Source organism: Lithobates pipiens, unplaced genomic scaffold (genome assembly GCF_037356315.1).
Source record: "Lithobates pipiens isolate NorthernLeopardFrog02 unplaced genomic scaffold, aLitPip1_a1.2 Scaffold_22, whole genome shotgun sequence".
Taxonomy (NCBI): domain Eukaryota; kingdom Metazoa; phylum Chordata; class Amphibia; order Anura; family Ranidae; genus Lithobates; species Lithobates pipiens.
In genome coordinates, this window is record NW_027507784.1 from 98,897,756 (window position 1) to 98,921,996 (window position 24,241).

Consider the following 24,241-nt stretch of genomic DNA (forward strand, 5'->3'; position numbering starts at 1 on the left):
TTGCTGTAAAACAAATGGTAAGGAGGTGACGGATCAACTCCACACCACCTGTCAAACGTCTCTGAAAAATGATCCACCTCAGATCACTTTTCACATGGACAGCAAGGAGTGCCACATATGAGAGTGAGCCCTCAGCTGTCTATGGAAATGAAGTCCCATATGTAGTAAACTGGGCTCTGTGGGTTGTGGAAAAGCAATACTGTACCTCAAATAAAGAATCAATCCAGCATCTAAACAAGGAAAACAAAGGGTTTATTAGAAATAAGGAATGTTGCTTTAACTTGGGAATTGTATTGAATCAATTATTTATTTTATTTTATTTTTTAATATAGGTATTTAAATTGCATTGACAAATGACATAGTACTTTACATACTGTAGATTATAATCAGTCCTTGCCCTGAAGGGGCTTACAATCTAAGGTCCTTACCTTAAGCCGGCCATACACTGATTGAAACATAGCTGGTTCATCGGGGACCAGCCAGGTTTTGATCCATGCATGGGCAGGCTGGTTGTACACAAGTTGATCTAACGATTGATTTGTGTTAACCAGCCTGTTGGAAAAGTCAGCCTCGATCATTGCTTTGGCTATCAGTGCTGTCAGCATACAATAGCGCAGTGGGAGGAATTCCCCCATTCACACTGAGTGTGTGCATGGAGAATAGAGTCTTTTTTTTTTAGTTCACTAGCTGATTAGACAAAAAAAATGACTAATATATGGCTTTCTTATAACGCTGGAATATCCTTGCTCTCACGTGAGTGTTTTTAATCTATTCACATTAAACATGTGGTAAAACACTGCATTTAGAGTGCGCCGTTCTCTTTTCTTTTGTGTTGTTCCAGAGCCTCTTCTAGCTTATATGGACTGGTTTCCCTCTACATACTCAGCAATCTATTATCCTTACATGGACATATTTATTATGGACTTGTTTTAAAATACCCGTCATTCATCACCTAGTCCCCTATCCCCTCTTTAAGCCCCCCCCCTTTTAACTATTTGTATATAGCCACATCCAGAGTGCGCCATATTAACCCTTTGTTTTTTGACTAATATATGGCCTGCCTTAAATGCATGCATACACATACTAGGACCAATTTAGATAGGAGCCAGTTATGTTACCAGTATGTGTTTGGAGTGTAGGAGGAAACCGGAGTACCTGGAAGAAACCCATGCAAGTGCAAGGATTAAACCCTATGTAGATAATGTACTGACCAGGAACCATACATGTAACACCTAATAATTGTGCCCACCTCTCTGCACAGGGAGGACTCAGCCCATTGTTAGTATCTGACACTCTCTCCAACCATATCTGGATTTTCAAACCTTAAAATAGGGAAATCCCTCAATGAGTCTTTACTGCCAATGTGCAATAGCTAAACTCTGGGGCAATGTCTTTCCAAGGACACCATAACTTCTATAGAACAGTCTAGAAGTGAACAGGAAGAGAACAGTAGGTACTATTATAACATACTAGGAGTTTTACACAAACATTTAAAAATCTAATATGGAAGATATGGCAACAACGCCTAGGGCAGTGATGGCGAACCTTGGCACCCCTGATGTTTTGGAACTACATTTCCCATGATGCTCAAGCACTCTGCAGTGCAGTTGAGCATCATGGGAAATGTAGTTCCAAAACATCTGGAGAGCCAAGGTTCGCCATCACTGGCCTAGGGGATGTGGGTAAATTAATTAGGCCACTGCTGTGAGTGCTGTCCCCCTTGGGGAAACAGACAATAGGGGTCATGCGCACATTTTAAAAATGCCAGTGCTACGGCAGCTCTAAAAACTCAGTTTTTTTCGCATTCAGCCACGTTTTTACATTAGCGTTTTTTGTGTTTTCCCGTGTTAGCATTTTTAGGTATTTTTACATTATAGAGAGTGTTTTAAATAAAAAAAACGCCCAAAAACACTAAGGTGGGAAAACACAAAAAATCAGCTTGACGCGTTTAGATGCACTTAGATGCGTTTAGATGTGTTTTCCGTTTTTTACAGCTTGTTTTTACTGCTCCTGGAAATACATGCTGGCTGTTTTTTTTTTTTACTGCCACTAAACGCTTATGCCTCCAAACACCTCTGACAGTTTATGTGTGCATGGACACATAGGCTAATATGGAGGGGTTTTTAGAGGCAGTTACAAAATGTCAAGTGCCCCTAACAGCACCTGTACAAACGTCTTGTGTGCATGAGCTCCAAGGAATTTAAGCTTGATGCGTTTCGTCATCTGAATGTGACGTTATCAAAAGTCGTCACCGTTGGAGCACAGAGCACAAGAGCACTTTCATAGACTTTGTTCACAATAGTCATTTCACATATCACTTTATTAATCTATATATTTTCTATCACTAGCCACTATTTATGTAAATTTCTCTTTTAGAATTGGTATTTAGTCACTAATTTATTTTGAGTAATCACCATGTTTTGATTAATGTAGAATATGATTGTTTTTTATTTAATTTATTATTTGTATAGCAAGCATTGGTTTTTATGAATGTTATCAGTTCAAATGCACAGGAGTATCACATATAGTTAATTAGTAGCAATTAAGATGTGGTGAGGCAAGCAAAGTTAAGCCATTATAACATTTAAAAATCTAAAGCAGAATATTTTTCAAGCAGCAGAAATGTTCAGCAAAGGATTCTGCAGATCGCTCATGGTTCATGTACCCATTGGAGATCACTGTCCATGGTGCTGAATTGAAGGGACTCTGTACTGAGAGATACTGCAATTGCTGACCTCCTGCTGAAAATACTAATTACCTGGCTCTCTCTGAGTAGTCAATGACCTGGAATAAAACTGCAGAATGAAGTCATAGCTCCAGGTCTGCATACTTGTTCCAAGTCAATGACTCAGAAAGAACTGAAGCCACTTGATCAACATGGAACTCCTACTACTTTCAAATCAGCAGAGGCAGCCCCCATACTTCCTCAGTATTGGTTTCCTGTAAGCCTTCCTGAACGCTTTGCTTTACTAATGTATATTATTACCTCTTTACAATTCTATGAACACTAAGGCCAATAACGCACAGGTGATTTTTTATTTTTTTTTAGATTAATTACTGCTACAATTTTGCTAATGCCAACATGTAACAGCAATTTGTAGTTAGTGTTTAAATCGCTAGAGTTGCAGGTGATTGGCTACAGCATTTAGTTGCGCTCTGCTACAATCCCTCTCCTTCAGCAATTTGTAGCTAGGTATAGTGATTCCTGTAACATTGCATAGAAAAGCACCTTGTGATTTGGGATTGGGTGGCAATCACAGCACGACGTTCTGGGTGCCATTATTCTTCAATGGCACCCCAAATGTGATGCAATTCTGCTGCAATTGTTGCGTGACAGGATCTCGCGATAAACCGTGCCTTCATAAATGGCTTGAAGCTTGTCCCCTGAAAAGGAGCAAGAGCTATTTTTGGGTGACAAGCACACATTGGGCAGGCCATTCAGGTGAATGCGCTGCCCTATGCTACATACAGAATCATGTGAAAATCACAAGTCAAGGTGTGAATGGGGCTTAAGAGCAATTGTGGCTAGTGAATTTGCAGCCAATGAATGCCAGGACCAATTATAGTTCATATAGCAGGAATTTGTGTTGCTGATCGTGTTTTTTCATGTGTTTCTCCACGTCACGCTCAGGCTAGGCCATTTACTTCAGTGGGCTGCATTATTCCTGAAAATTTTTCCAATGAAGCCCCAGTATCTTTTCAAGCATGTTTTTTCAAAGCATTACATTCAGTGAAGACCAAAAGTACAACAAAATGAACACAGACCTTTACTAGGGTGGTTGATAACATCAGAAATTACACCGGTAACAAACTATTAAAATACATTTTTCCCTTCCTGATTAACGACACCGCAAAACAGATTATTCCCTCCTTGGTCATTTCCCGCTTTGACTACTGCAACTCCCTCCTCACTGGCCTACCTTTATATAGGCTATCCCCCCTTTATGAATGCTGCTGCTAGAATAATACACCTTACTAAATGATCCGTGACTGCTGCTCCTTTCTGCCAATCCCTTCGCTGGCTTCCCCCTACCCCACTGTAAAAAAAATCAAAAAACGAACCACAACATACAAGGCCATCCACAATATCACCCCCAGCTACATCAACAACCTCTTCTGCAGATATCACCCAAATTGTCCTCCCTGCTCCTCCCAAGACCTCCTGCTCTCTAGCTCCATTGTTACCTCCTTTAGTGCTTGCCTTCAGGACTTCACCAGAGCCTCTCCCATCCTCTGGAACTCCCTGCCCTGGGATGTCCGGTCATCCCCTACCCTGTCCGCCTTTAGGCAATTCCTGAAAACTCACTTATTCAGGGAAGCCTATACCAACTCCATCTTATAACTATGCCAAGTCACCTCCATCCGATCATCCCCCACAGCTATTAACTTTTTTTTACCACCCCCCCCCCCCCCCTTTCGATTGTAAGCAGGGCCCTTCCGTTCCTTCTGTATTTAACTGTATTGTTAATGTACAATCTCCCCTTTACATTGTAAAATGCTGCATAAACTGTTGACACAATACAAATCCTGTATAATAATAAATAAATATAAATAATAAGGTAAGGTTTATCAGCCTTGGCTCTAGAATGTGTGTAATATCACAGGTGACAGCAGCTAACTAATTATATAAATACATTTAATAAATTTAAAAAAATATATATATACAGTACACTCCTCACATTTTTGTAAATATGTTAATATATCTTTTCATGTGACAACACTGAAGAAATTACACTTTGCTACATTGTAAAGTAGTGAGTGTACAGCTTGTATAACAGTGTAAATTTGCTGTCCCCTCAAAATAACTCAACACACAGCCATTAATGTCTAAACCGCTGGCAACAAAAGTGAGTACACCCCTAAGTGAAAATGTCCAAATTGGGCCCAATTAGCCATTTTCCCTCCCCGATGTCATGTGATTTATTAGTGTTAAGGTCTCAGGTGTGAATGGGGAGAAGGTGTGTTAAATTTGGTGTTATCACTCTCACTCTCTCATACTGGTCACTGGAAGTTCAACATGGAACCTCATGGCAAAGAACTCTCTGAGGATCTGAAAAAAAGAATTATTGTGCTACATAAAGATGACCTAGAAGATTGCCAAGACCCTGAAACTGAGTTGCAGCACAATGGCCAAGATCATACAGTGGTTTAACAGGACATGTTCCACTTAGAACAAACCTCACCATGGTCAACCAAAGAAGTTGAGTGCACGTGCTCAGCGTCATATACAGGGGTTGTCTTTGCGAAATAGACGTATGAGTGCTGCCAGCATTGCTGCAGAGGTTGAAGGGGTGGGGGGTCAGCCTGTCAGTGCTTGGACCATACGCCGCACGCTGCATCAAATTGGTCTGCATGGCTATCATCCCAGAAGGGAGCCTCTTCTAAAGATGATGCACGAAAAAGCCTGTAGTTTGCTGAAGACAAGCTGAACTAAGGACATGGATTATTGGAACCATGTCCTGTGGTCTGATGAGACTAAGATAAACGTATTTGGTTCAGATGGTGTCAAGTGTCTGTGGCAGCAACCAGGTGAGGTGTACAAAGACAAGTGTGTCTTGCCTACAGTCAAGCATGGTGGTGGGCATTTCATGGTCTGGGGAGCTACAGTTAATTGAGGGAACTATGAATGCCAACATGTACTGTGACATACTGAAGCAGAGCATGATCCCCTCCCTGGGGCCACAGGGCATTATTCCAATATGATAACAACCCCAAACACACCTCCAAGATGACCACTGCCTTGCTAATGCTAAAGAAGCTTGCTAATGCTAAAGAAGCTGAGGGTAAAGATGATGGACTGGCCAAGCATGCCTCCAGACCTAAACCCTATTGAGCATCTGTGGGGCATCCTCAAATAGAAGGTGGAGGAATGCAAGGTCTCTAACATCCACCAGCTCTGTGATGTCATCATGGAGGAGTGGAAGAGGACTCCAGTGGAAACCTGTGAAGCTCTAGTGAACTCCATGCCCAAGAGGGATAAGGCAGTGCTGAAAAATAATGATGGCCACATAAAATATTGACTTTGTGCCCAATTTGGACATTTTCACCTAGGGGTGTACTCACTTTTGTTGCCAGCGGTTTAGACATTAATGGCTGTGTGTTGAGTTATTTTGAGGGGACAGCAAATTTACACTGTTATACAAGCTGTACACTCACTACTTTACATTGTAGCAAAGTGTCATTTCTTCAGTATTGTCACATGAAAAGGTATAATAGATTTTTACAAAAATGTGAGGGATGTACTCACTTTTGTGAGATACTGTGTGTGTGTGTGTGTATGTATATATATATATATAATGTGTGTGTGTGTGTATATATATATATATATATATATATATATTAAGGTTTACTGTAGACTGTACATATTATCATAGTTAATAAGCTATCCTGGGACTTGTGATTTTACAGCTTATGTAAAGCCACAGGTTGCATCCCTTTAATACAGACAATAAAAAAGAAACTCAACGCCTATAAATATTTCCCAATTATTTATTGTGCTTACAAGACATCCATTGCTCCTATGGGAGAATATCTATTTCATTCGGCGGGGCTCTGATGCCCCCTAGTGCTCATTTTATGACCTCACGCTCTCTACTGTACAAAATGATATTTGCAGTACAGAGGAAGGACTCTGATGATTTCAGGCCATTTAACACTGTGGATCAGACCTGTTGAGTTCCACCATTGGAAAGAAGCACAACTGGAAGTTATCTAAGACAGGGCTTTCAATTTTTACAAAAATTAAAACTTTTCCTGTAAGACATAAGACAAGACAGAATAGCCCAGCTTGCTGGAACCTGATGAAAGGTGGCATTTGCCTGACTGCAATGACTGTGCCTACTTTATTTAGTAAGCCTTTTTTTTTTTTGCTTTGCACTTGTGTCTTGTTAGCTCTCCTGCACAGAAAGGGTTAATGGTAGTGAAAGTGACCGACATCACTGAGCCTAATGAAGTGGGATGCAGTGCTAGAGAGGGGATCACCCCCTCCCATTAGCATCTCATGAAAAGACTTCCACCCTCTTAGCTCCAGTACACATTTCTGGCATTCAGGGGGTCTTGTCATATTCTTTATTCTGCCTTGCTCTTTTTTTTTTTAAGGGGGTATTTTGGTGACAGGATCTGATAAACGCCCCCAAGCATATCACCTGCTGGCATCCCCCTTTACAAGTCACGTTAGCCACTTGGATGTAGAGAGTGGCCAGGCTGATCCCTCGCAGCAAGTGATGCGGTCGATACACCCATACTGGACTAGAGGAGGTGTTGCACTGACTCATGCCTGCGCACAGACATTAACTGCTTCTCCGGCTTTAAAATAGCCCAGCCAAGTATTTGTGGAGGAGAAAAGAGGGAAACCCCCCTAATTCTTAGCAGCACCCGACTGACATTCAGCCACATTCCCTCCCTGGAGAGCTTATAAGACATCTGTATTTGTTTGGGGTGGGGGGGATCTGATAAGACTGCAAGAGCTGCATGAAGTACTGGGCACTTACCTGCATCTAGACGGATAATAGGTAAGCATCACCTGAATGTATGTGTGCTTCCTCTGAATTGTATGTCCTTTACTTACACATTATTCTTGTTGAGCTTTTTTTTTCTTCTTTTTTTTATTGCCAAGGCAGTACAGAGATATTAAAGGGATTATACCTAGATAACCTGTTACACCTTGTCCTTTCTTTCCCAATTCCACCACTACCAGACTGGAGCTGCAATTATAATTTTCAAGGCTTTATGATTCCTTTGTAAGATTTGTTTCATCTGGTAACAATAATAACGAACCTTTTAATTTAATTAATACCTATTAATAAAAAGCAATTCATCAAACTAATAATTTTTGACTTGTAGCTCTATATATATATATATATATATATATATATATATATATATATATATATATATATATATATATATATATATATATATATATATAAATAAAGGTAATGAGTGCATTATTTATGTGTTATCACTAATATTTATATATTTTATATATATTTTTCTAATAAGTAGCTTTTAAATTTATGGTCATTTTGTTGTTAGCAGCTGCTTTGTACCTACAAAGAACTATTATTGATGGATATTACTCAATTATTCATTGTGTATTAGATAGGCAATGTCAATGTTTGTAGAGCAATGTAGATCTATAACTGTAGGTAAAAAGGTTTAGCGGTTGACTATTTCTCTAAAAAAAAAAAAAAAAAAAAAAAAGCCTTTGTCTTGATAGCTTCACCAGTTTTCCACTATCTGGAATTAGCCTGACACAAGTCATTATTTCAGAACCCAATGCCCATTGACATAATTATAGAAGACTGTATGGTCTACTAAGTAGTAAGGGACAAGCTTAAAATAAATCATTTTGACTATTGAGATGCTCTCCAGTCCTAGTGCAAGCTCAGTGCTCCTATAGGCATCAGGGACTGTGATTTCCTCCACATGCAATGGCTGGATTTAGGTCACTGTCAAAAGGACTTGAGCTATCCAAGGTCATTCTAGTCTATGTGGGCTCCTTCTAAACACCTCCATTCTAAAAAGTGAAACTCTTCTCTCTTTGAGGTGGTGCACCCCTTCTGCTTTTGAGGTGGACCTCCACAGTCTTCTTGGATACCTAGAAAATAAGGATATTGGAAACTCATGGAAACGAGCAAACAAAAGGACTTTTCCACAGGAGATATGGCTTCTTCTTCTCTTCCTTCGTCTAGTGCCAACCAAGACACGAACCCAATCAATCTAAGACCTACAAGTATGGCATTTTATTTGGTTTATTGCTTCTTTTTTTTACTTTGTTTGGTAGATTTTTTGTTTAGCCATTGAGGTTATAAAATAAATGCACTATAACTGTAGATGAAGATGGCTTGTGCTAAAGTTGATCTGAGTCTTTTTTTTTTTTTTGATGAACCTTGTAAAGAACATCTGAAATAATTACACATCTTCAAGTTCATTAGTGGAAATTGTACTGATATTAGCATTTCAATGGCTTGTCATTTGCCTTCCATCTTGCAGGCTTTTAGTGAGACCTATAATCATCTTGCATTTTGGTGGTAATTGCTGCTATTCTGGGTGAAATTGGTGTGCATTTAAAGGATTGTATTGTGCTAGGGACTGAGGCCAAGCAGAGATGTGAGGGGCTTGGTGGAAGCAGTCCCCAGCTTTGCCTGGGAAGTTTAGGTGATCCCAGGGAAAAAAAAAAAAAAGAAGATATATGTATATATGAGCTTTGGATGACATAATCACAAGAGACAAAAGAGGAGGAACATGAAACAGAAAAGGCTGCCAGCCACTCATAGCCTGCAAGGGCTGCAGAAGCGGTGAGGCATGAAGACAGTCATTATCCTGATTATTGTGGAGCCAGAGAGGATGGGAGCAAAGGGACAACACACCAGTGTTATTTTCTTCTAGGACCTAGATGTAACTTTCCTTGACTTGGATTTCTCCTATTCCGATCTGATTGTGCATCATAAGATGACTGGAGCTATTAATGAGCTGATGTCATCCTAGATAAATAAATTATCTCTGACATGGCGGCAGATTGAATCCTTTCACTGTTCATGTCCTTAGACACATAATGTACACATACTATGTAATATATATATATATATATATATATATATATATATATATATATATATATATATATATATATATATATATATATATATATATATATTATTATTATTATTATTTTATTTTTATTTTTTTACTTTTTTTGTTTATATATACAAACATACAGTACATATACAAGAACCATACAAACATGTTTTTGTTTTTTGTAATAACTAAAAACAATAATAACAGTAGAATTAAAAATAATACTAAAAGCAATGACAAACAGACACACATAAACGTGTTTGTCTGTCATTTTGATTGGCATGATTATATATGCAACATTATTTTTGCAACTATGAAGCATTAGTTATGGATCTATGTGTATGATATAGTGTATAAATAAGTATATTATAAGTATATTATAGGAATGATGATAATAATATTAATCATCATCATAATAATAGCTAGATAAAAGGAAGTTATGAAAATATAACAAGAAGTATCATAAGAAAAACCATAAGTATACATAGAATAAGTATAGTCTTATAAACATCAGGAGATGATTAGCTGAATATTTTTCAATCCTGATTGTGTGTTCTGTCGTTTTTGGTGTGTGTGTGTGTGTGTGTGTCTGATGTAGCTGGCTGGGACACGCTCTAGTTCCCCCTGTTATAGGGTCATATATTTATCCATGATTCCTCATTCCATTTACTGCTCATGTGATCCTTGTAACCTGTTTCCTCACACCAGTCCCCCTCCACTTGCCCACAGCACCGTCCTGCCCCCACCTGTCCCCAGCTATCTCTCTGGATGGATGAGAATCATTGCATTGTTCTCTTCTTCTGCATGCCTCTTCTATTTAGAGACTATTTGGGTACAAACAATTTTAAATAAAAAAACAAAAACAAAACAAAAAAAAAACATTTAAATAATAATGTGTTTTTTCTTAGATGCACATGCTCAGCCTTGTGTTTGACTTCACATGTCTGATGTCACAAAACCTAAAGATATAGGTTCCATTCTCTAAACATGAATAGTAGGACGGTGCTAAGGGCTGTAACCAATGGGTACCAATCGATCGGATATAAATTCGCTGTAGTGAGATCAGTAAAATGAGCCATTCAGTTGGTTGCTATAAGTAAATGCGTCACTGTCATTTCATGTTTTTTTTTATTATTACGTCACCCGGTATGTGTGCTGGGGATGAATTCTGAGATTAGTGACCTCACTGTTCTATAAATCTAGTGCTTCGACATATCCATGTGAATGACAGAGATGACAGATCTGTCCTATTATTTGTACACAGAGATACTTGAATATTTTTCATGAGAACATATCATACATTTTTAATTTCTGAGCTCTCCCTTGCTTCCTGAAAATTCGTATACTTTAAAGCATTGTGAGTGTTATGTTTTCGTTTTATGCTTGTTTTTTTTTTTTTTGTCTTTTTGTTTTTTTGTGAAATCCCATGGATCCCAACTGATGTGGCATGTTAATACAGAGTGACATTACAGAGTAATATTATATTACTACAGAATAATAGATTGTACTTGTTAATCATCAAGAAGCGAATATTCGTTATAAGAACACAGTTATAGATATCTGATAAAACAGAGACAACGTTTCCACCTCTCCAGGGTGACCACTGCCACCATAGCCCATAATTTCTATCATCCTTCTATTCTGTACAGCATGTCTACAATGCTGATGTTTATAATACTGATTTATGTACATTGTTATAGGCTCTCATTGATGCGTGAATTTAAACAGTTACATTATCTTACCGCTCTAATATATATATTCATGGTGATGGCTTGCCCTATGGGAGAGGGGACAGTGGCATCGTGGGAGAGGTGGGATACTATGGAGGGGAGGATACAGAAAGTGTAAATTGAAAAGATAATGAAGAGCAGAGAGCACATGCAAAATCGATACAAACAGGGCAGTTTAGATAATCTATTGTCTTGTACTTCTTAAAGGCATGAATATCATTACAGGACAGAGAATGGCATCTCTGATTGTCACTGGAGTATAGCAGTCATCTGTCTGTCTGTCTGGATGTTCTTTATGTTTTCCAATACCGGTCTATCAACCCTTCATCTATCAACCTGAATGTTATCTATTTATCTATCTATCTATCTATCTATCTATCTATCTATCTATCTATCTCTATCATCTGCCAATCTCAGTCTATTTATGTATGTATCTGGCTCTATCATTTATTTATATATTCTTTATAATATCCATGTATATATCTATCAACCCTTCTATGTAATATCTACTTATAGTCTATCACTTAGTTAATTGATTTATGTATTTATTATTCTATTCTATTCTTATTCTATCTTTGTATATATGTGTCTATATGTACATCTGTCTGTCTGTCAGTCTGCCTACATTTTGGGTCATGTATCCATCTATCTGTCTATTTTTGTCCACTTTTTCCCTTAAAGCTCTGTTTAAGTACTTAGTTCTCTGTGGGGGAATTCTATCATCCATCTCTCCATCTAAATAACTCTATATATCTATCTATCTATATATCTACCTATCTAGCTATCTATGGATCTACTGTATCTATCTATCTTTGGTTGCATATAGTCTATATATGTATCTATCCACAGTATCTATCTATCTATCTATCTATCTATCTATCTATCTATCTATCTATCTATCTATCTAGCCGTCTATCTATTTGGTTCCATTTAGTCTATCTATCTATCTATCTATCTATCTATCTATCTATCTATCTATCTATCTATCTATCTATCGTATCTATCTTTGGTTCCATGTAGTCTATCTCTCTCTCTCTCTATCTATCTATCTATCTATCTATCTATCTATCTATCTATCTATCTATCTATCTATCTATCTATCTATCCTGTATCAATCTACTGTATCTATCTATCTTTGGTTCCATAAAGTCTATCTATCTATCTATCTATCTATCTATCTATCTATCTATCTATCTATCTATCTATCTATCTATTTTTCGTTATATGTAATATCTCTCTAATACATTTCCCATATGAAAACTGGTTGATGGTTTATCATTGTTCAGATTGCTATTACTAATAGATGTTTCGGATAGTTCTAATCACATAGGAATATTTGGATTGTGGATGGTGATATGTTTTGTTTTTGTTTTAAAAAAAAAATCTGTGAAACATCCAGTAATAGATGATATGGTAAATCATACACTGCTACATCAGAAAACGATTTTCGGAGCTTTATAAATTATAGGGTGATTTGCGTCTGATGGATGAGTCTTCAGAATTTTGGGGTACATTAACCCCTCAATGGCCAGGTTGGCATCCTATGGCTTTGACCATGGGGAGGTATAGGGCACTTCTCCGGCCATTGAAGACTTATATATTTGGTGTTAATCTGAGTATTTGTTGCCGGTGTCAGTGTGCAGTGAAGCCTCTCTGGGCGATCACTTAGTCAATGCTGTTCACCAGACAATGAATTCCGGCTGACCCCCATTTCATGGCAGGTTAGTGCTGGAGCTGAACCAAGGAATCCATATAAGCCCGGACACAGCAGGGGAGGGAGAGGATTCCACCCTGTGATCTGGATATGGTGTGTCTGAGCTCCTGACTGCCACCCACCCTGTATAGACTGCTAATGTCCTATAAAAAACCAAGTTAGTGGCATCCTGTACACCAGGGCTGACCATACACTAATCACCACTAGCAATGATACCATCTGAGGGGGGGGGGGGGGGCATTATTAGAGAACAGATTTGGGGAAGAGAAAAAAAAAGAGAAGGGAGAAAAAAATTACAGAGAGAATGAAGGAGAGGGGGTGGGGTGGGGGGGGGGTAAAAAAAAATAAAAAATGTGTGAGAAAGGAATGGGAGGTAAAAAGAGAGAAGGGTAGCGTTGGGAGGGTGGAAGAGGATGAAGGAGAGAGATAGGGGAGAAAAAGAAAGAAAGAAAGAAAGAAAGAAAGAGAAAGAAAGAAAGAAAGAAAGAAAGAAAGAAAGAAAGAAAGAAAGACATGTGTCCAGAGGGAAAAGAAAGGGTTGAGAAAAGACGATAAATGGGGAGTGAGAGGTGTGAGGGCCCAGAGAAAGCCAAAAGGATGAGAAAGAAGGAAAAGAAAAGAAGAAGGAGAAGAGAAATAGAAAGGTGGGTGGGTAGGAGAAGAAAGAGAAAGAAGAAAGAAGGGGGAGGCAAAAAAAAGGGGGAAAGTGAAAGGAGAGAGAGGGAGAGGAAGAGTTGGGGAGGGTAAAAAAAAAAAAAAAAAAATTGAGAACTAGAAGAAGAGAGTGACAAAGAAGAAGGGGGAGAGGGAATGGGGGAGAAAGCAGACAGAGGAGAAGGAGGCAGGAAAGTAGAAAAAGAGGAAGAGTAAAAATAAGTGAAATAGAGAGAAAGATGCAGGCAGTAAAGGTAAAATGTAGAATAAAAAGAGAGAAAGAAAAGGAAGTTTAAAAAAAGGAAGAAAGGTAAAAACGGAGAAGTGCTAAGAAGGAACTGGAGAGGAAAGAGAGAGAGAGGAAGAGATTAAAAAGAGGAAGGGGGCATGGAAAGGAAGAGGGGGAGGAGATAGATAATGAAGAAGGGGAGTTAGAGGGTGTGGGAGAAAAAGGGAGCAGAGAAAGGGAAAGAGAGAATAAGGAAGGGGATAAAGAAAGAAAAAAATGGAAGGAAAGAAAGAAAGGAAAAGGAGGTAAACAAAAAAAGAAACAAAGGGAGAAATGTGAAAGAAAGTGAGGAAAGGGATGTAAAAAGAAAGAATGGGAAAGGGAGAAAGGTAGCGCTGGGAGGGAGGAGGAAGAGGAGGAAGAAGAGAGGAAGAAAGGATAGGCAAGAGAGGGAAAGAAAGAAAAGAGGAAACATGGGAAGATAGAGAGAGAGGGGGGTAGAGGGGGACATAAAAAAGGGGAGAAGGTGGAGGAGAAGGAGAGAGAGGCAGGGGAAGAACAAATGAAGGAATAAGGAGTGGAGGAAGAGACTGGGAGGGTGAGAGAGAGAGAGAGAGACATAAGTTGGGAGGGGGCAGAAAGGAAGCAGGGGGATCTAGAGAGGGGGGGCGAAGAACTGGTAGGTGGGAAAAGGAAAGCTGGGAGGTAAAGTGAATGTAATTGTATGTAATTCAGCGCATTGATATGGGAGAATAACCAGCAGGCTTTGCTGGGATTTGTAGTTCCACAACCAGTCCTCCATAACCCCCCAGTTAGCAGGTGCTGAGTTATGTCCTACAACCAAACATTTCAGCTCCAGTCTTTTTGCACCGACATATTTCTGTGGACAGTGACACCATTGAAGAAGAAATGTATATGACAGAGCTGTCAGTCTTGTATTGAGTTATGTCTTATACATTGTATTTTGTTTGCAGCTTATGACTCCTGGTGTGGGGTGGCTCAGGGGTGTACGAAAAAGCTGGGACTAAAGATCTGCGGTAGGTGCTCATTGTTTCCTGTTTTTTTTTTTTTGTTTTTTTTCACCGACAGCCTGATGTGTGAAACTATAAATTACACAGGGTTATGTCTATTAAAAAAAGTGAAAGCAGGTAAAAGAATGATTTGTGCGATGAGACATAAATATAGCCTGGGCCGAGCCATGACATCATCTCATTTATTGTAATAAATCACATTCATTAATGTATTATTCATTTTAAACTTACCGACAATAGTCAGGAGCGAACCACTAGGGTCTGAGCGCCCTCTGGTGGAGGCAAAAGGAATGTGCTAGCGGTGTCGTCACGTATGGATGAAATATGATCTCAAACAAAAGGAATTTAGATTTGTTTTTCGCTTATAAAATTGACATTAAATTGTTCTGTCATGTCCACGTTTTTTTTTTTTTTTTTTTTTTACAAATCATTTTCTGTAGGAAATATAAATGCAATCGTTTCTGCCATAAATGAGTTTGAATTAATTATGTCTTGTGGCTTAATGCAAATTGTGGATTATGGTTCAGCCTGGATGGTAAATCACAAAGGGGCAAACAAAACTGCCATTGCTTATCAGTCCCCAAGACTGCTGTTTGGTCATCTCCCATAGCTCATAGTCAAATCCCCTGTTTCATTTATCTAGTGCAGGTTACATGATGAAGGAGAAATCTGATTGGTTGCAATGGGCAACAGCCTGACTTTCTAGTGACTTTTTTTTTTCACAAATCCACTCTGGGGTCTACTGAACGTGGATTGAATATTTATATTTATAATAAGTGATACTAAGATGTATTGGGGTCGATTTACTAAAACTGGAGAATACTAAAAATCTTGTGCAGCTCTGCATAGAAACCAATCAGCTTCCAGGTTTTATTGTCAAAGCTTAATTGAACAAGCTGACGTTAGAAGCTGATTGGCTACCATGCACAGCTGCACCGAATTTTACACTCTCCAGCTGTAGTAAATCAACCCCATTGTATCTATTGTATATATTGTATTATATATCTAAATCATACTAGATCTATTTGAACTTCTGGTCATAGCAATCAAGTCCCATTTCATGGAAAAAAACGAAATATGAATTAGAATTGGTCACTGTGCTCTGTTCTCCTGATTACTGATCCACTTACTGGGTACTTTTTCAGATTCCTATTTCGGATTTGCAAACCTTTCCTTGCAAAACTTAATAAACACTATGAAAAAATAATTCGTTGCTCAATGTAGGCAGCAATCCAACTTTTGTGTCTGTTTCGTCTATAAAGCTTCCCTTGGTGGTTGTGTTATACAACACTGGCTTGATGACCATTATCATTTTGCATGATCTGGATAGATCTAATAAAGAATCTCAATTTTGTGCTTCTTTCAAATTATTTTGCCCCAATTTAAATCGAAAATCTAAATGAAATGTGCTTCTTTACAACCATATTCTTCATGACAATTGACAGATTAAAACGAATCGGTCTGTTTCGCTTTCTCAAATTCTTCTGGCAACCAGTTCGTTCTGCACACATTTTGCTCAGTTTAACCATGAGGGCAAAAAAATAAATAAATAAAAGTAACAGCGTTTATAAAATGAAAGTCTTAATTCACACAGCTAACACACCAGTACAAGCACCTGTATTTCTTTCGTTGTTAAAAAAAAGATATCCTTTTTCTTTAGCCTAACACAAGGCTATGGATTATTTTTGTAATAAATATATGACAGTGTTTTCATACTTACGTATGGTTACATGGTTAAAATAAATACCATTATCCGTTGTGCTAAAGCTTTATTCGTTGACCCTACATTGAAATATATTAACTGAATATTTGCTGTTGATGCTACGATTGAAGAAATATAAATCAAATACTTTTTCTAAGTCTTTAAAATCTAGTTCATATTGTTATAGTGATAAAATTTTTTGCAATGTACAGTAGGTATGAACTTATGTGAAAATACCACAATGAAACAAATTTAAAATCGATGTGTGTGTGTGTGTATATATATATTAAATAAAAAAATATGAATATGTATATTAAAATAAATGGTAAATATATATATATTTTATCTTAAATTTTATATATATATATATATATATATATATATATATATATATATATATATATATATATATATATATAATTTACTTTTCTTAATATACATCATTTTTTTTATTCAAAAATATATATATATTAAAAAAAAATATATATATATATATATATATATATATATATATATATATATATATATATATATATATATATATATATATATATATATATATTAAAATAAATGGTAAATATATATATATTTTTTATCTTAAATTATATATATATATATATATATATATATATATATATATATATATATATATATATAATTTACTTTTTTTTAATATACATAATTTTTTTATTCAAAAATATATATATTCAAAAAAAAAAAAAAATATATATATATATATAATTTAATATTATATATATATATATATATATATATATATATATATATATATATATATATATATATATATATATATATATATATATAATTTAAAATTTATATATAAAATTATATATATAAAAAATTATATATATACAAAATGTGTATATATATATATATATATATATATATATATATATATATAATTTTTTTCCTCTCCTTTAATCGAGGAGTGACATTTAAAGATGACCGTATCCGTTGATGGAGATCCAGCAGCACTTCATTATGGCACTTAATTATGTGTCGCTAATCATCCGTGTAATGCAGGCGTGGTGCAGCAATCTGGGGCTTGGCATAGGTTATCACTGTGAATGGCTGGAGAGCCCAGTGGGAATGTGGCAGGCATGGGAGCTGTCCGATCATGGAGTGCTGAAAATTTCTCCAGCTTATCTCACTACAAAACTGCGATCCCCGGGGATGAAAGATTAATGACAAACACATTAGAGAGCCAGCAGTCAGACCTGCTTGGGAGAGATAGCCTTTCCATTGCCTTTCCATTGCCTTCCCATAGCCTTTCCATAGGACCCCCTGAACCCATTCCCATCCAGACATTTCCTCCTCACACATCCTGATATCTGCTTGTATATTCTGTTGCCACAATCAATTATTTGTTATCTTTTTTTTTTTCGCATATCACTAAAAAAACCTTACAAGCCAGAGATAAATAAATATTATCTGGCAAACACAGCATTCTTATATGGTGCTGCTCCAGGAGGATAAGGATTGGGGAAGGGATGTAAACGTGCCATAGAGTTATCACAAGGAGTGATTATAGTAAAGGTGGATGTGCTCTATAAATAGAATCTGGGATGGATTTAATGGGCCATTTTGCGACTAAATGCTAGTCTGGAGAGGAGGGGGAGGGGGGGGGGGTCTGTCTAGCTCTGATCTTTGTCATTTACTAAAGCAAATTGAGCTGGTAAGGCAAGACATCAATGCACCTGTCTCCAGCTGCTCTAACCCATGTGTTGTGTGAGGACACACCCATGGCTGGAGGTGCAGCCCCTGTGTATTAAAGAGTCAGTCCACTCATAAATGGTATTTGAATATTTTGGTAGATATTTTGGAAGATGCAGGATTGTTGAACTACCTGACATTTTCTTATATCTCTCTAGGACTTTATGGGTGGTGACCATAGGCGTGTGCAGGGGGTGAGCCGGGTATGCCTGGGCACATTCTAATTACTACGTGTGGTGCCGATTACCCTACTGCCCGGGCAGGGCAGGACTTAGGGTGGCAAGGGCCCCTGGGCTTGATCCACTTTTGGGCCCTACCTTGTATACATTACCACATTTATCGGTGTATAACACGTGCTGGCGTATAACATGCGTCGGCATATAACACGCACCCCAAGTTTAGGAGGAAATTTTAAGGAAAAAATCTTTTAGGAGGGAAGATTAAGGAAAAAACTTAGATTTAAATGCCCATCAATGCAGCCTTATCAGTGTCCATCTGCAGCCTTGCCCATCTATCTGCAGCCTTATCCAGTGTCATTTCTTTTTTTAAATGAACACATTGAACACAGTCGCTGTGTCCATTCATAACTGAAGCATAGTAAAACAGTAAAGGCGCTCAGCACAGAGTACTTCCCATTCATTCCCTGTCCAGTGCAGCTGAGGTTGCAGAGAAAGGCATGTGTGTTTGAGCTTTGAAAAATTAGTTGGGGTGCCGACATGGAGGGACCAGAGAGCAGTCTTGGGGATTGATAAGTCTAGTTTATTTATTTAAAAAACATAACAAACATGTTATACTTGTCTGCTCTCTGCAGTGATTGTGCACAGAGCAGCTCCAATCCTCTTCTTCTGGGGTCCCCTGCCATCCCTCCTGGCACCTCCCTGCTTTCGAGTGCCCCCAGAGCAAATTGCTTGCTCTGGCTGTGCCACTGCTCTGTGTGTCCATTCAGATGCCCTGCCCCCTCCATCTCCTGATTGGCCTCCTGGCTCTGATTGACAGCAGCGGGAGCCAATGTCTCCCGCTGCTGCCAAAAGCTAATCTGAAGTGCGAGTCCTCGCAGAGGCAAGGCTCTCCTGGGCATTGCTGGATCAAGAGGGGGCTCGGGTGAGTATTGGGGGGGGGGGGGCTGCTACACAGAGAAGGTTTTTTACCTTCATGCACATCCTACTTATCAACCAATGACATCATTGGTTGTTAGGGTGCCAGTAGCTGGCAATATTGTTGCCCAAGGTTAAAATGATGCACTATCCTGGCTAGCAAGGATAACTTGCCACAAATTTGTGGCAGTGTTGAATTGTAAGTCTATTAACTTGCTGCACATTTTCATTGGCAAGTTGTACACTTGCACAGCACTTGAAGAACAAGTTTGTGGCAATTTTCAGGCATTTTGCCAAGGCACCCTTGAAGAACTCAGATACCCCTGAAAAACCCAGAAGGCAAACCGGGGTGCCATGGAACCCTGGTTGAAAGAGGCTGGTCTAGGGGACAGTAAAAGCAGTTTGATCCTCCATTGCCTTTGCAAATGGCACTCGCCCATGCTCCTGCAGTGGAATATCCCCTGGCATCATCACGTACTATAGACCATGCACCATGGGCATCCTCAGATAGGGGCAAGGGGGGAAAGTAACCCCCCCCCCTCTATCTGCAGGGGTCTGCTTTGGCCGCATCTGTAGCTGTGCTGGCTTTCTGTGTTTGTGCGAGTCGGCTCCACAGCTGTTGCAGATCAGTGTCATTGAACATGCAGAGTTCTTTACTGCCACCTCTGGCTGCTTCCTGTATCTGCGCCCCTCGTGTTTGCTTTGCTGCCTGAAATGTATTTTCAAAGGGACGTGGGAACAAAACCTGGGAGAAGGAAGTCCACCGTGACCTTACAAGTGGGGGCTGTGAGTACAGGTGAAGGGAGGAGGCTGTTTGTGTAGGGGAGGGAGGCAGAGCTGTGTGTGTGTGTGTGCTTAGGCTGCTTTCACACTGGGGTGGTATTCAGGCGTTACAGCGCTAAAAATAGCACCTGTGTAGCGCCTGAAAAAAACCGGCCCCTTTCACTCCAGTGTGAAAGCCGGAGGGCTTTCACACTGGAGCGGTGCGCTGGCAGGACAGTGAAAAAAGTCCTGCTAGCCGCATCTTTGGAGCGGTGAAGGAGCGGTGTATTCACCGCTCCTAAACCGCTCCTACCCATTGAAATCAATGGGACAGCGCGGCAATACCGCCGGCAAAGCGCCGCTGCAGCGGCGCTTTGTGGGCGGTTTTAACCCTTTTTCGGCCGCTAGCGGGGGTTAAAACCACCCCGCTAGCGCCCGCAGACTGCCGCTAAAACGACGGTAAAGCGCCGCTAAAAATAGCGGCGCTTTACCGCCGACGCCGCCCCGCCCCAGTGTGAAAGGGGCCTTACAGATTTGTGTGTGGGGGCCTGACATAAATACAGATAAGGGGCATAGCTGAGTGTATACAGGTATTATCAGTGAAGGGGGGTGCCAGATATAGGCAAAATCATATCATCGGCCCTGTCCTGCATACAGGTATATACACCCATCTTCCTTCCTGTATTCCTCCATCACTGACTGCAGATAAACACCATCTGTCCTGTATATATAGCTGTATACAGAACAGATGGTGTATATCTGCAGTCAGTGATGATGGTGGAAAGACTCTATATGCAGTATATGCAGGTAGCTGTATATACCCACCTTCCTTATATACTAATTCCATCCTCCCCGTCTATATACATATACTGTACACCCTCCATACTGTACAGGCCACATTTGATCGGCACAGTGAGGCTGCATATAATGGGAAAAGGAACGGAGCATGGGTGACCTCAAAATGATGCACCCCCTGAAAAAAGTTCTGCAGACGCCCATGCCATGCACAGTCTTGATGATATGAGAGGACATTGGACCACCGGAGCACAGGGAAAAAGAGGCTGCAGGCGTCAGTTTAGGCGCATGGGAAACTCTGCAGGAGCTAAGGATCAGGTAAGTAAACCTGCTTTTCTGTGCCCCTAGACACAAACAAGTAGCTAACCCTTGCAATGCAAAGTGTTATTATCCACCTGGCTGCGCTGTGTGATGAGGCTATCTTATTTTAAGAAATGGATGAATAGAAATACAAATCCTTCATAAGGTAAAATAGCTCACCTGCTGGTATTTCATGTGAGGGATGTACTCACTCAAAATGTGAGGGGTGTACTTTTGTGAGATACTGTATCTGGGAGCAACTGACATAATCATTAAAGTAGTTGTAAACCTCAGACATAAAATATGAACAAAGCATATCCCTCTATAGTGTGCACTTGTTTTAATTAAAAGCACTAAGTGTCATTTCTGGGGGGCGTGGCTTGTGCCTGATGGAGTAGGCAGCATGGTGTGTTAGCTCCGCCGAGAATCCGAGCTTTTCTCCTGATACAGCTATCCTGATACACCCGATTACTCCTAACCTGCTCTTGAGGGATCTCTTCATCACCCCCGATCCAGGGGTGTTGTATTATCTGCAACCCGTTGGCGGACATGTCTGAGGCAAAGACTCTTTGTCTGGAGAAGAGCACCGTGGGCAAGATGGCGCCAGTCCCAGTGCTCAGCTAAGGAGGCGGCCATGAGGATGTTCGGCAGCTCTCTGGGAAAAGGAAACCTGCCCAAAACGCCTTCCCTTCTCCTAGAACCCACTGACCAGAAACCCCTTCCAGAAGATCTGGAGACTGCATGGCCAGAGAACTCAGAGCCTGCCTTATCATGGGACGCAGTGAGTAGACCAGCCCCAGATCACACTGCCAGGGCTCTGGCAGACCAGGAGTGGCATGCCCCTGAACCGACCCTCAGAGATATTTTTGCAGGAGTCACCTCCTTCTGGTTTACAATTTTTCCAGAATCTGATCCCATCCCCAAAGCTCTTACGGAGTTCCTGCACTTTAATCAGGGCATGACTAAATCTACAGCAGTTTGGGATGCCCTGAAGGCTCACCTGAGGGGTTTAAGTATCACACAGATTACCGCTATTAAAACTAAAACCAAAGAGTGAGAGAATCTGGTAATGAGTGAATCCGCCAGTCATATGTAGCTGCCCCCACCTCAGTGTCTGAACATAGATGTCAGGAAGCGCAGGCCCTGTATCAACAGGTTTCCACTACTGCGGCGGAGAACAAGAGATTCTTCCTGCAGCAAAAATACTTTAATGAGGGGGGAAAACACAGGACACTTGCTAGCAATGATAGCTGAAGCCCAGCAGGGAACTACCCATAGAGACCCAGGATTTGTACACATCTAAAGTGCATCCCACACAAATGGAGCTGTGTCATTTTTTAGACCAGTGCTCCTTACCACATATATTGAGGCAGGGCCTTGCTGCACTTAATGACCCATTAACACTTGAGGAACTCTCTTTAGCAGTGGCACAGATGGCCAATAATAAATCACTGGGAGCTGACGGCCTGCCCACGGAAACGTATGGGAAATATGGGTATACTCTTCTGCCCGCCTTGCTAAAGACCCTAAATGATGCCCTTCAGGATGGTGGCTTACCCACCTGTATGAATGAGGCAATCATTGTAGTTATCCCAAAGACTGGCAAGGATCCACTACTGCCTGACTCTTATAGGCCTATCTCACTTCTCAACGCGGACATCAAACTACTAGCATGGGTGTTGCCCACTAGACTGTCAGGGATTGTGGCAGACTTGGTCCATCATGACCAGTCTGGCTTCATTCCTACCCGATCTACTGTGCTGAACATCTGCAGATTGTTCCTAAACACTCTAATCCCAGTAGATAATACGGGCAACATGGCTATATTTTCCATTAGCGCTGCCAAAGCTTTTGACAGCGTGGAATGGAACTATTTGTAGAAGGTTCTTTGTCGATTCAGTCTAGGTTACAGATTCATATCTTATGTGCAACTTCTATATGCTGCCCCAAAGGCGAGGATAAGGATTAACGGTACCTTGTTGGAGGCTTTTCTTCTGTTTTGTGGGACACGGCAGGGGTGCCCATTGTCAACCCTGCTGTTTTGCCCTTGCATTGGAACCCCTGGCAGTTATGGTGCGGGCCTCCCCAACATTGAGGGTTTCTGTAGGTGACAGATAGAGGACAAAATCTCCCTGTATGCAGACGACACTCTGCTGTACCTGGGAGATGCTGAGGACTCCTTGAGGGCAGTGATGCGCCTTTATTCGATCAGTTTGTGCAGCTGTCAGGCTTTGCCATAAACTGGCACAAGACGGCTCTTCTCCCATTGGACCCTCTTCCGGCCCCCCTGCCGAAAAGTTTATCTCAGATACAAATAGTCACTTCATTCAGATATTTGGGTATAGTAGTAACCGGGGACCCAAGGGACTATATAACCTTGAATCTGAATCCAATACTTCAAAAGTTCCAGCACAAACATGCCAGGTGGTGTAGGTTACCTCTGTCAGTAACTGGACATGTAAATCTCAAAAAAATATATTTGGGCCCCGCAACTACTGTACATCTTGCACAATGCCCCGGTCTGGATACTACAGTATTGGTTCCGGCGTATAGACTCACAGTTCAGGGCTCTTATCTGGAGATGTGGAGTGGCACGCATTAATCTTGCCACTCTGCAGCTTCCCAAAGATCAGAGTGGAATGGCTTTTCCGCACCCACAAATGTACTACTTTGCAGCCCAATTACAACACTTCACGGGTTGGGATCTTGCAACGGCTACAGACTCTTCTAGGGATCTACTCCTTGGCCCTGATACAGGCTACACTGCCCTATCACATATGGAAATTGGCCTCCTTAAGGTTCCATTTAATTTTCCCACAGTTCAGCTGCTAATGAAAATCTGGAGAGGGGTCAAGAATACATTGGGACTGACTCGGTTTCTCCGTCAAACACCCATTTGGCAGAACCACTTTTACAC

General features: G+C 40.1%; 1 protein-coding gene across 3 annotated transcripts in view; it reads left to right on the plus strand.

The window, feature by feature from the left end:
• GAD1 (glutamate decarboxylase 1) overlaps positions 1-24,241 on the plus strand; it is a 184,682-nt gene that overhangs the window by 41,295 nt on the left and 119,146 nt on the right. The window contains exons 1-3 of one of the 3 annotated variants that reach the window (XM_077447978.1): positions 6,975-7,511; positions 8,548-8,734; positions 14,881-14,943. In XM_077447978.1, the coding sequence (XP_077304104.1) occupies positions 8,626-8,734; positions 14,881-14,943 (172 nt within the window). In that variant the 5' untranslated portion in view covers positions 6,975-7,511; positions 8,548-8,625. Of the gene's footprint in view, positions 1-6,971; positions 7,512-8,547; positions 8,735-14,880; positions 14,944-24,241 lie in introns of those variants that run through there. The other 2 variants (XM_077447979.1, XM_077447980.1) reach the window with 2 other exon arrangements.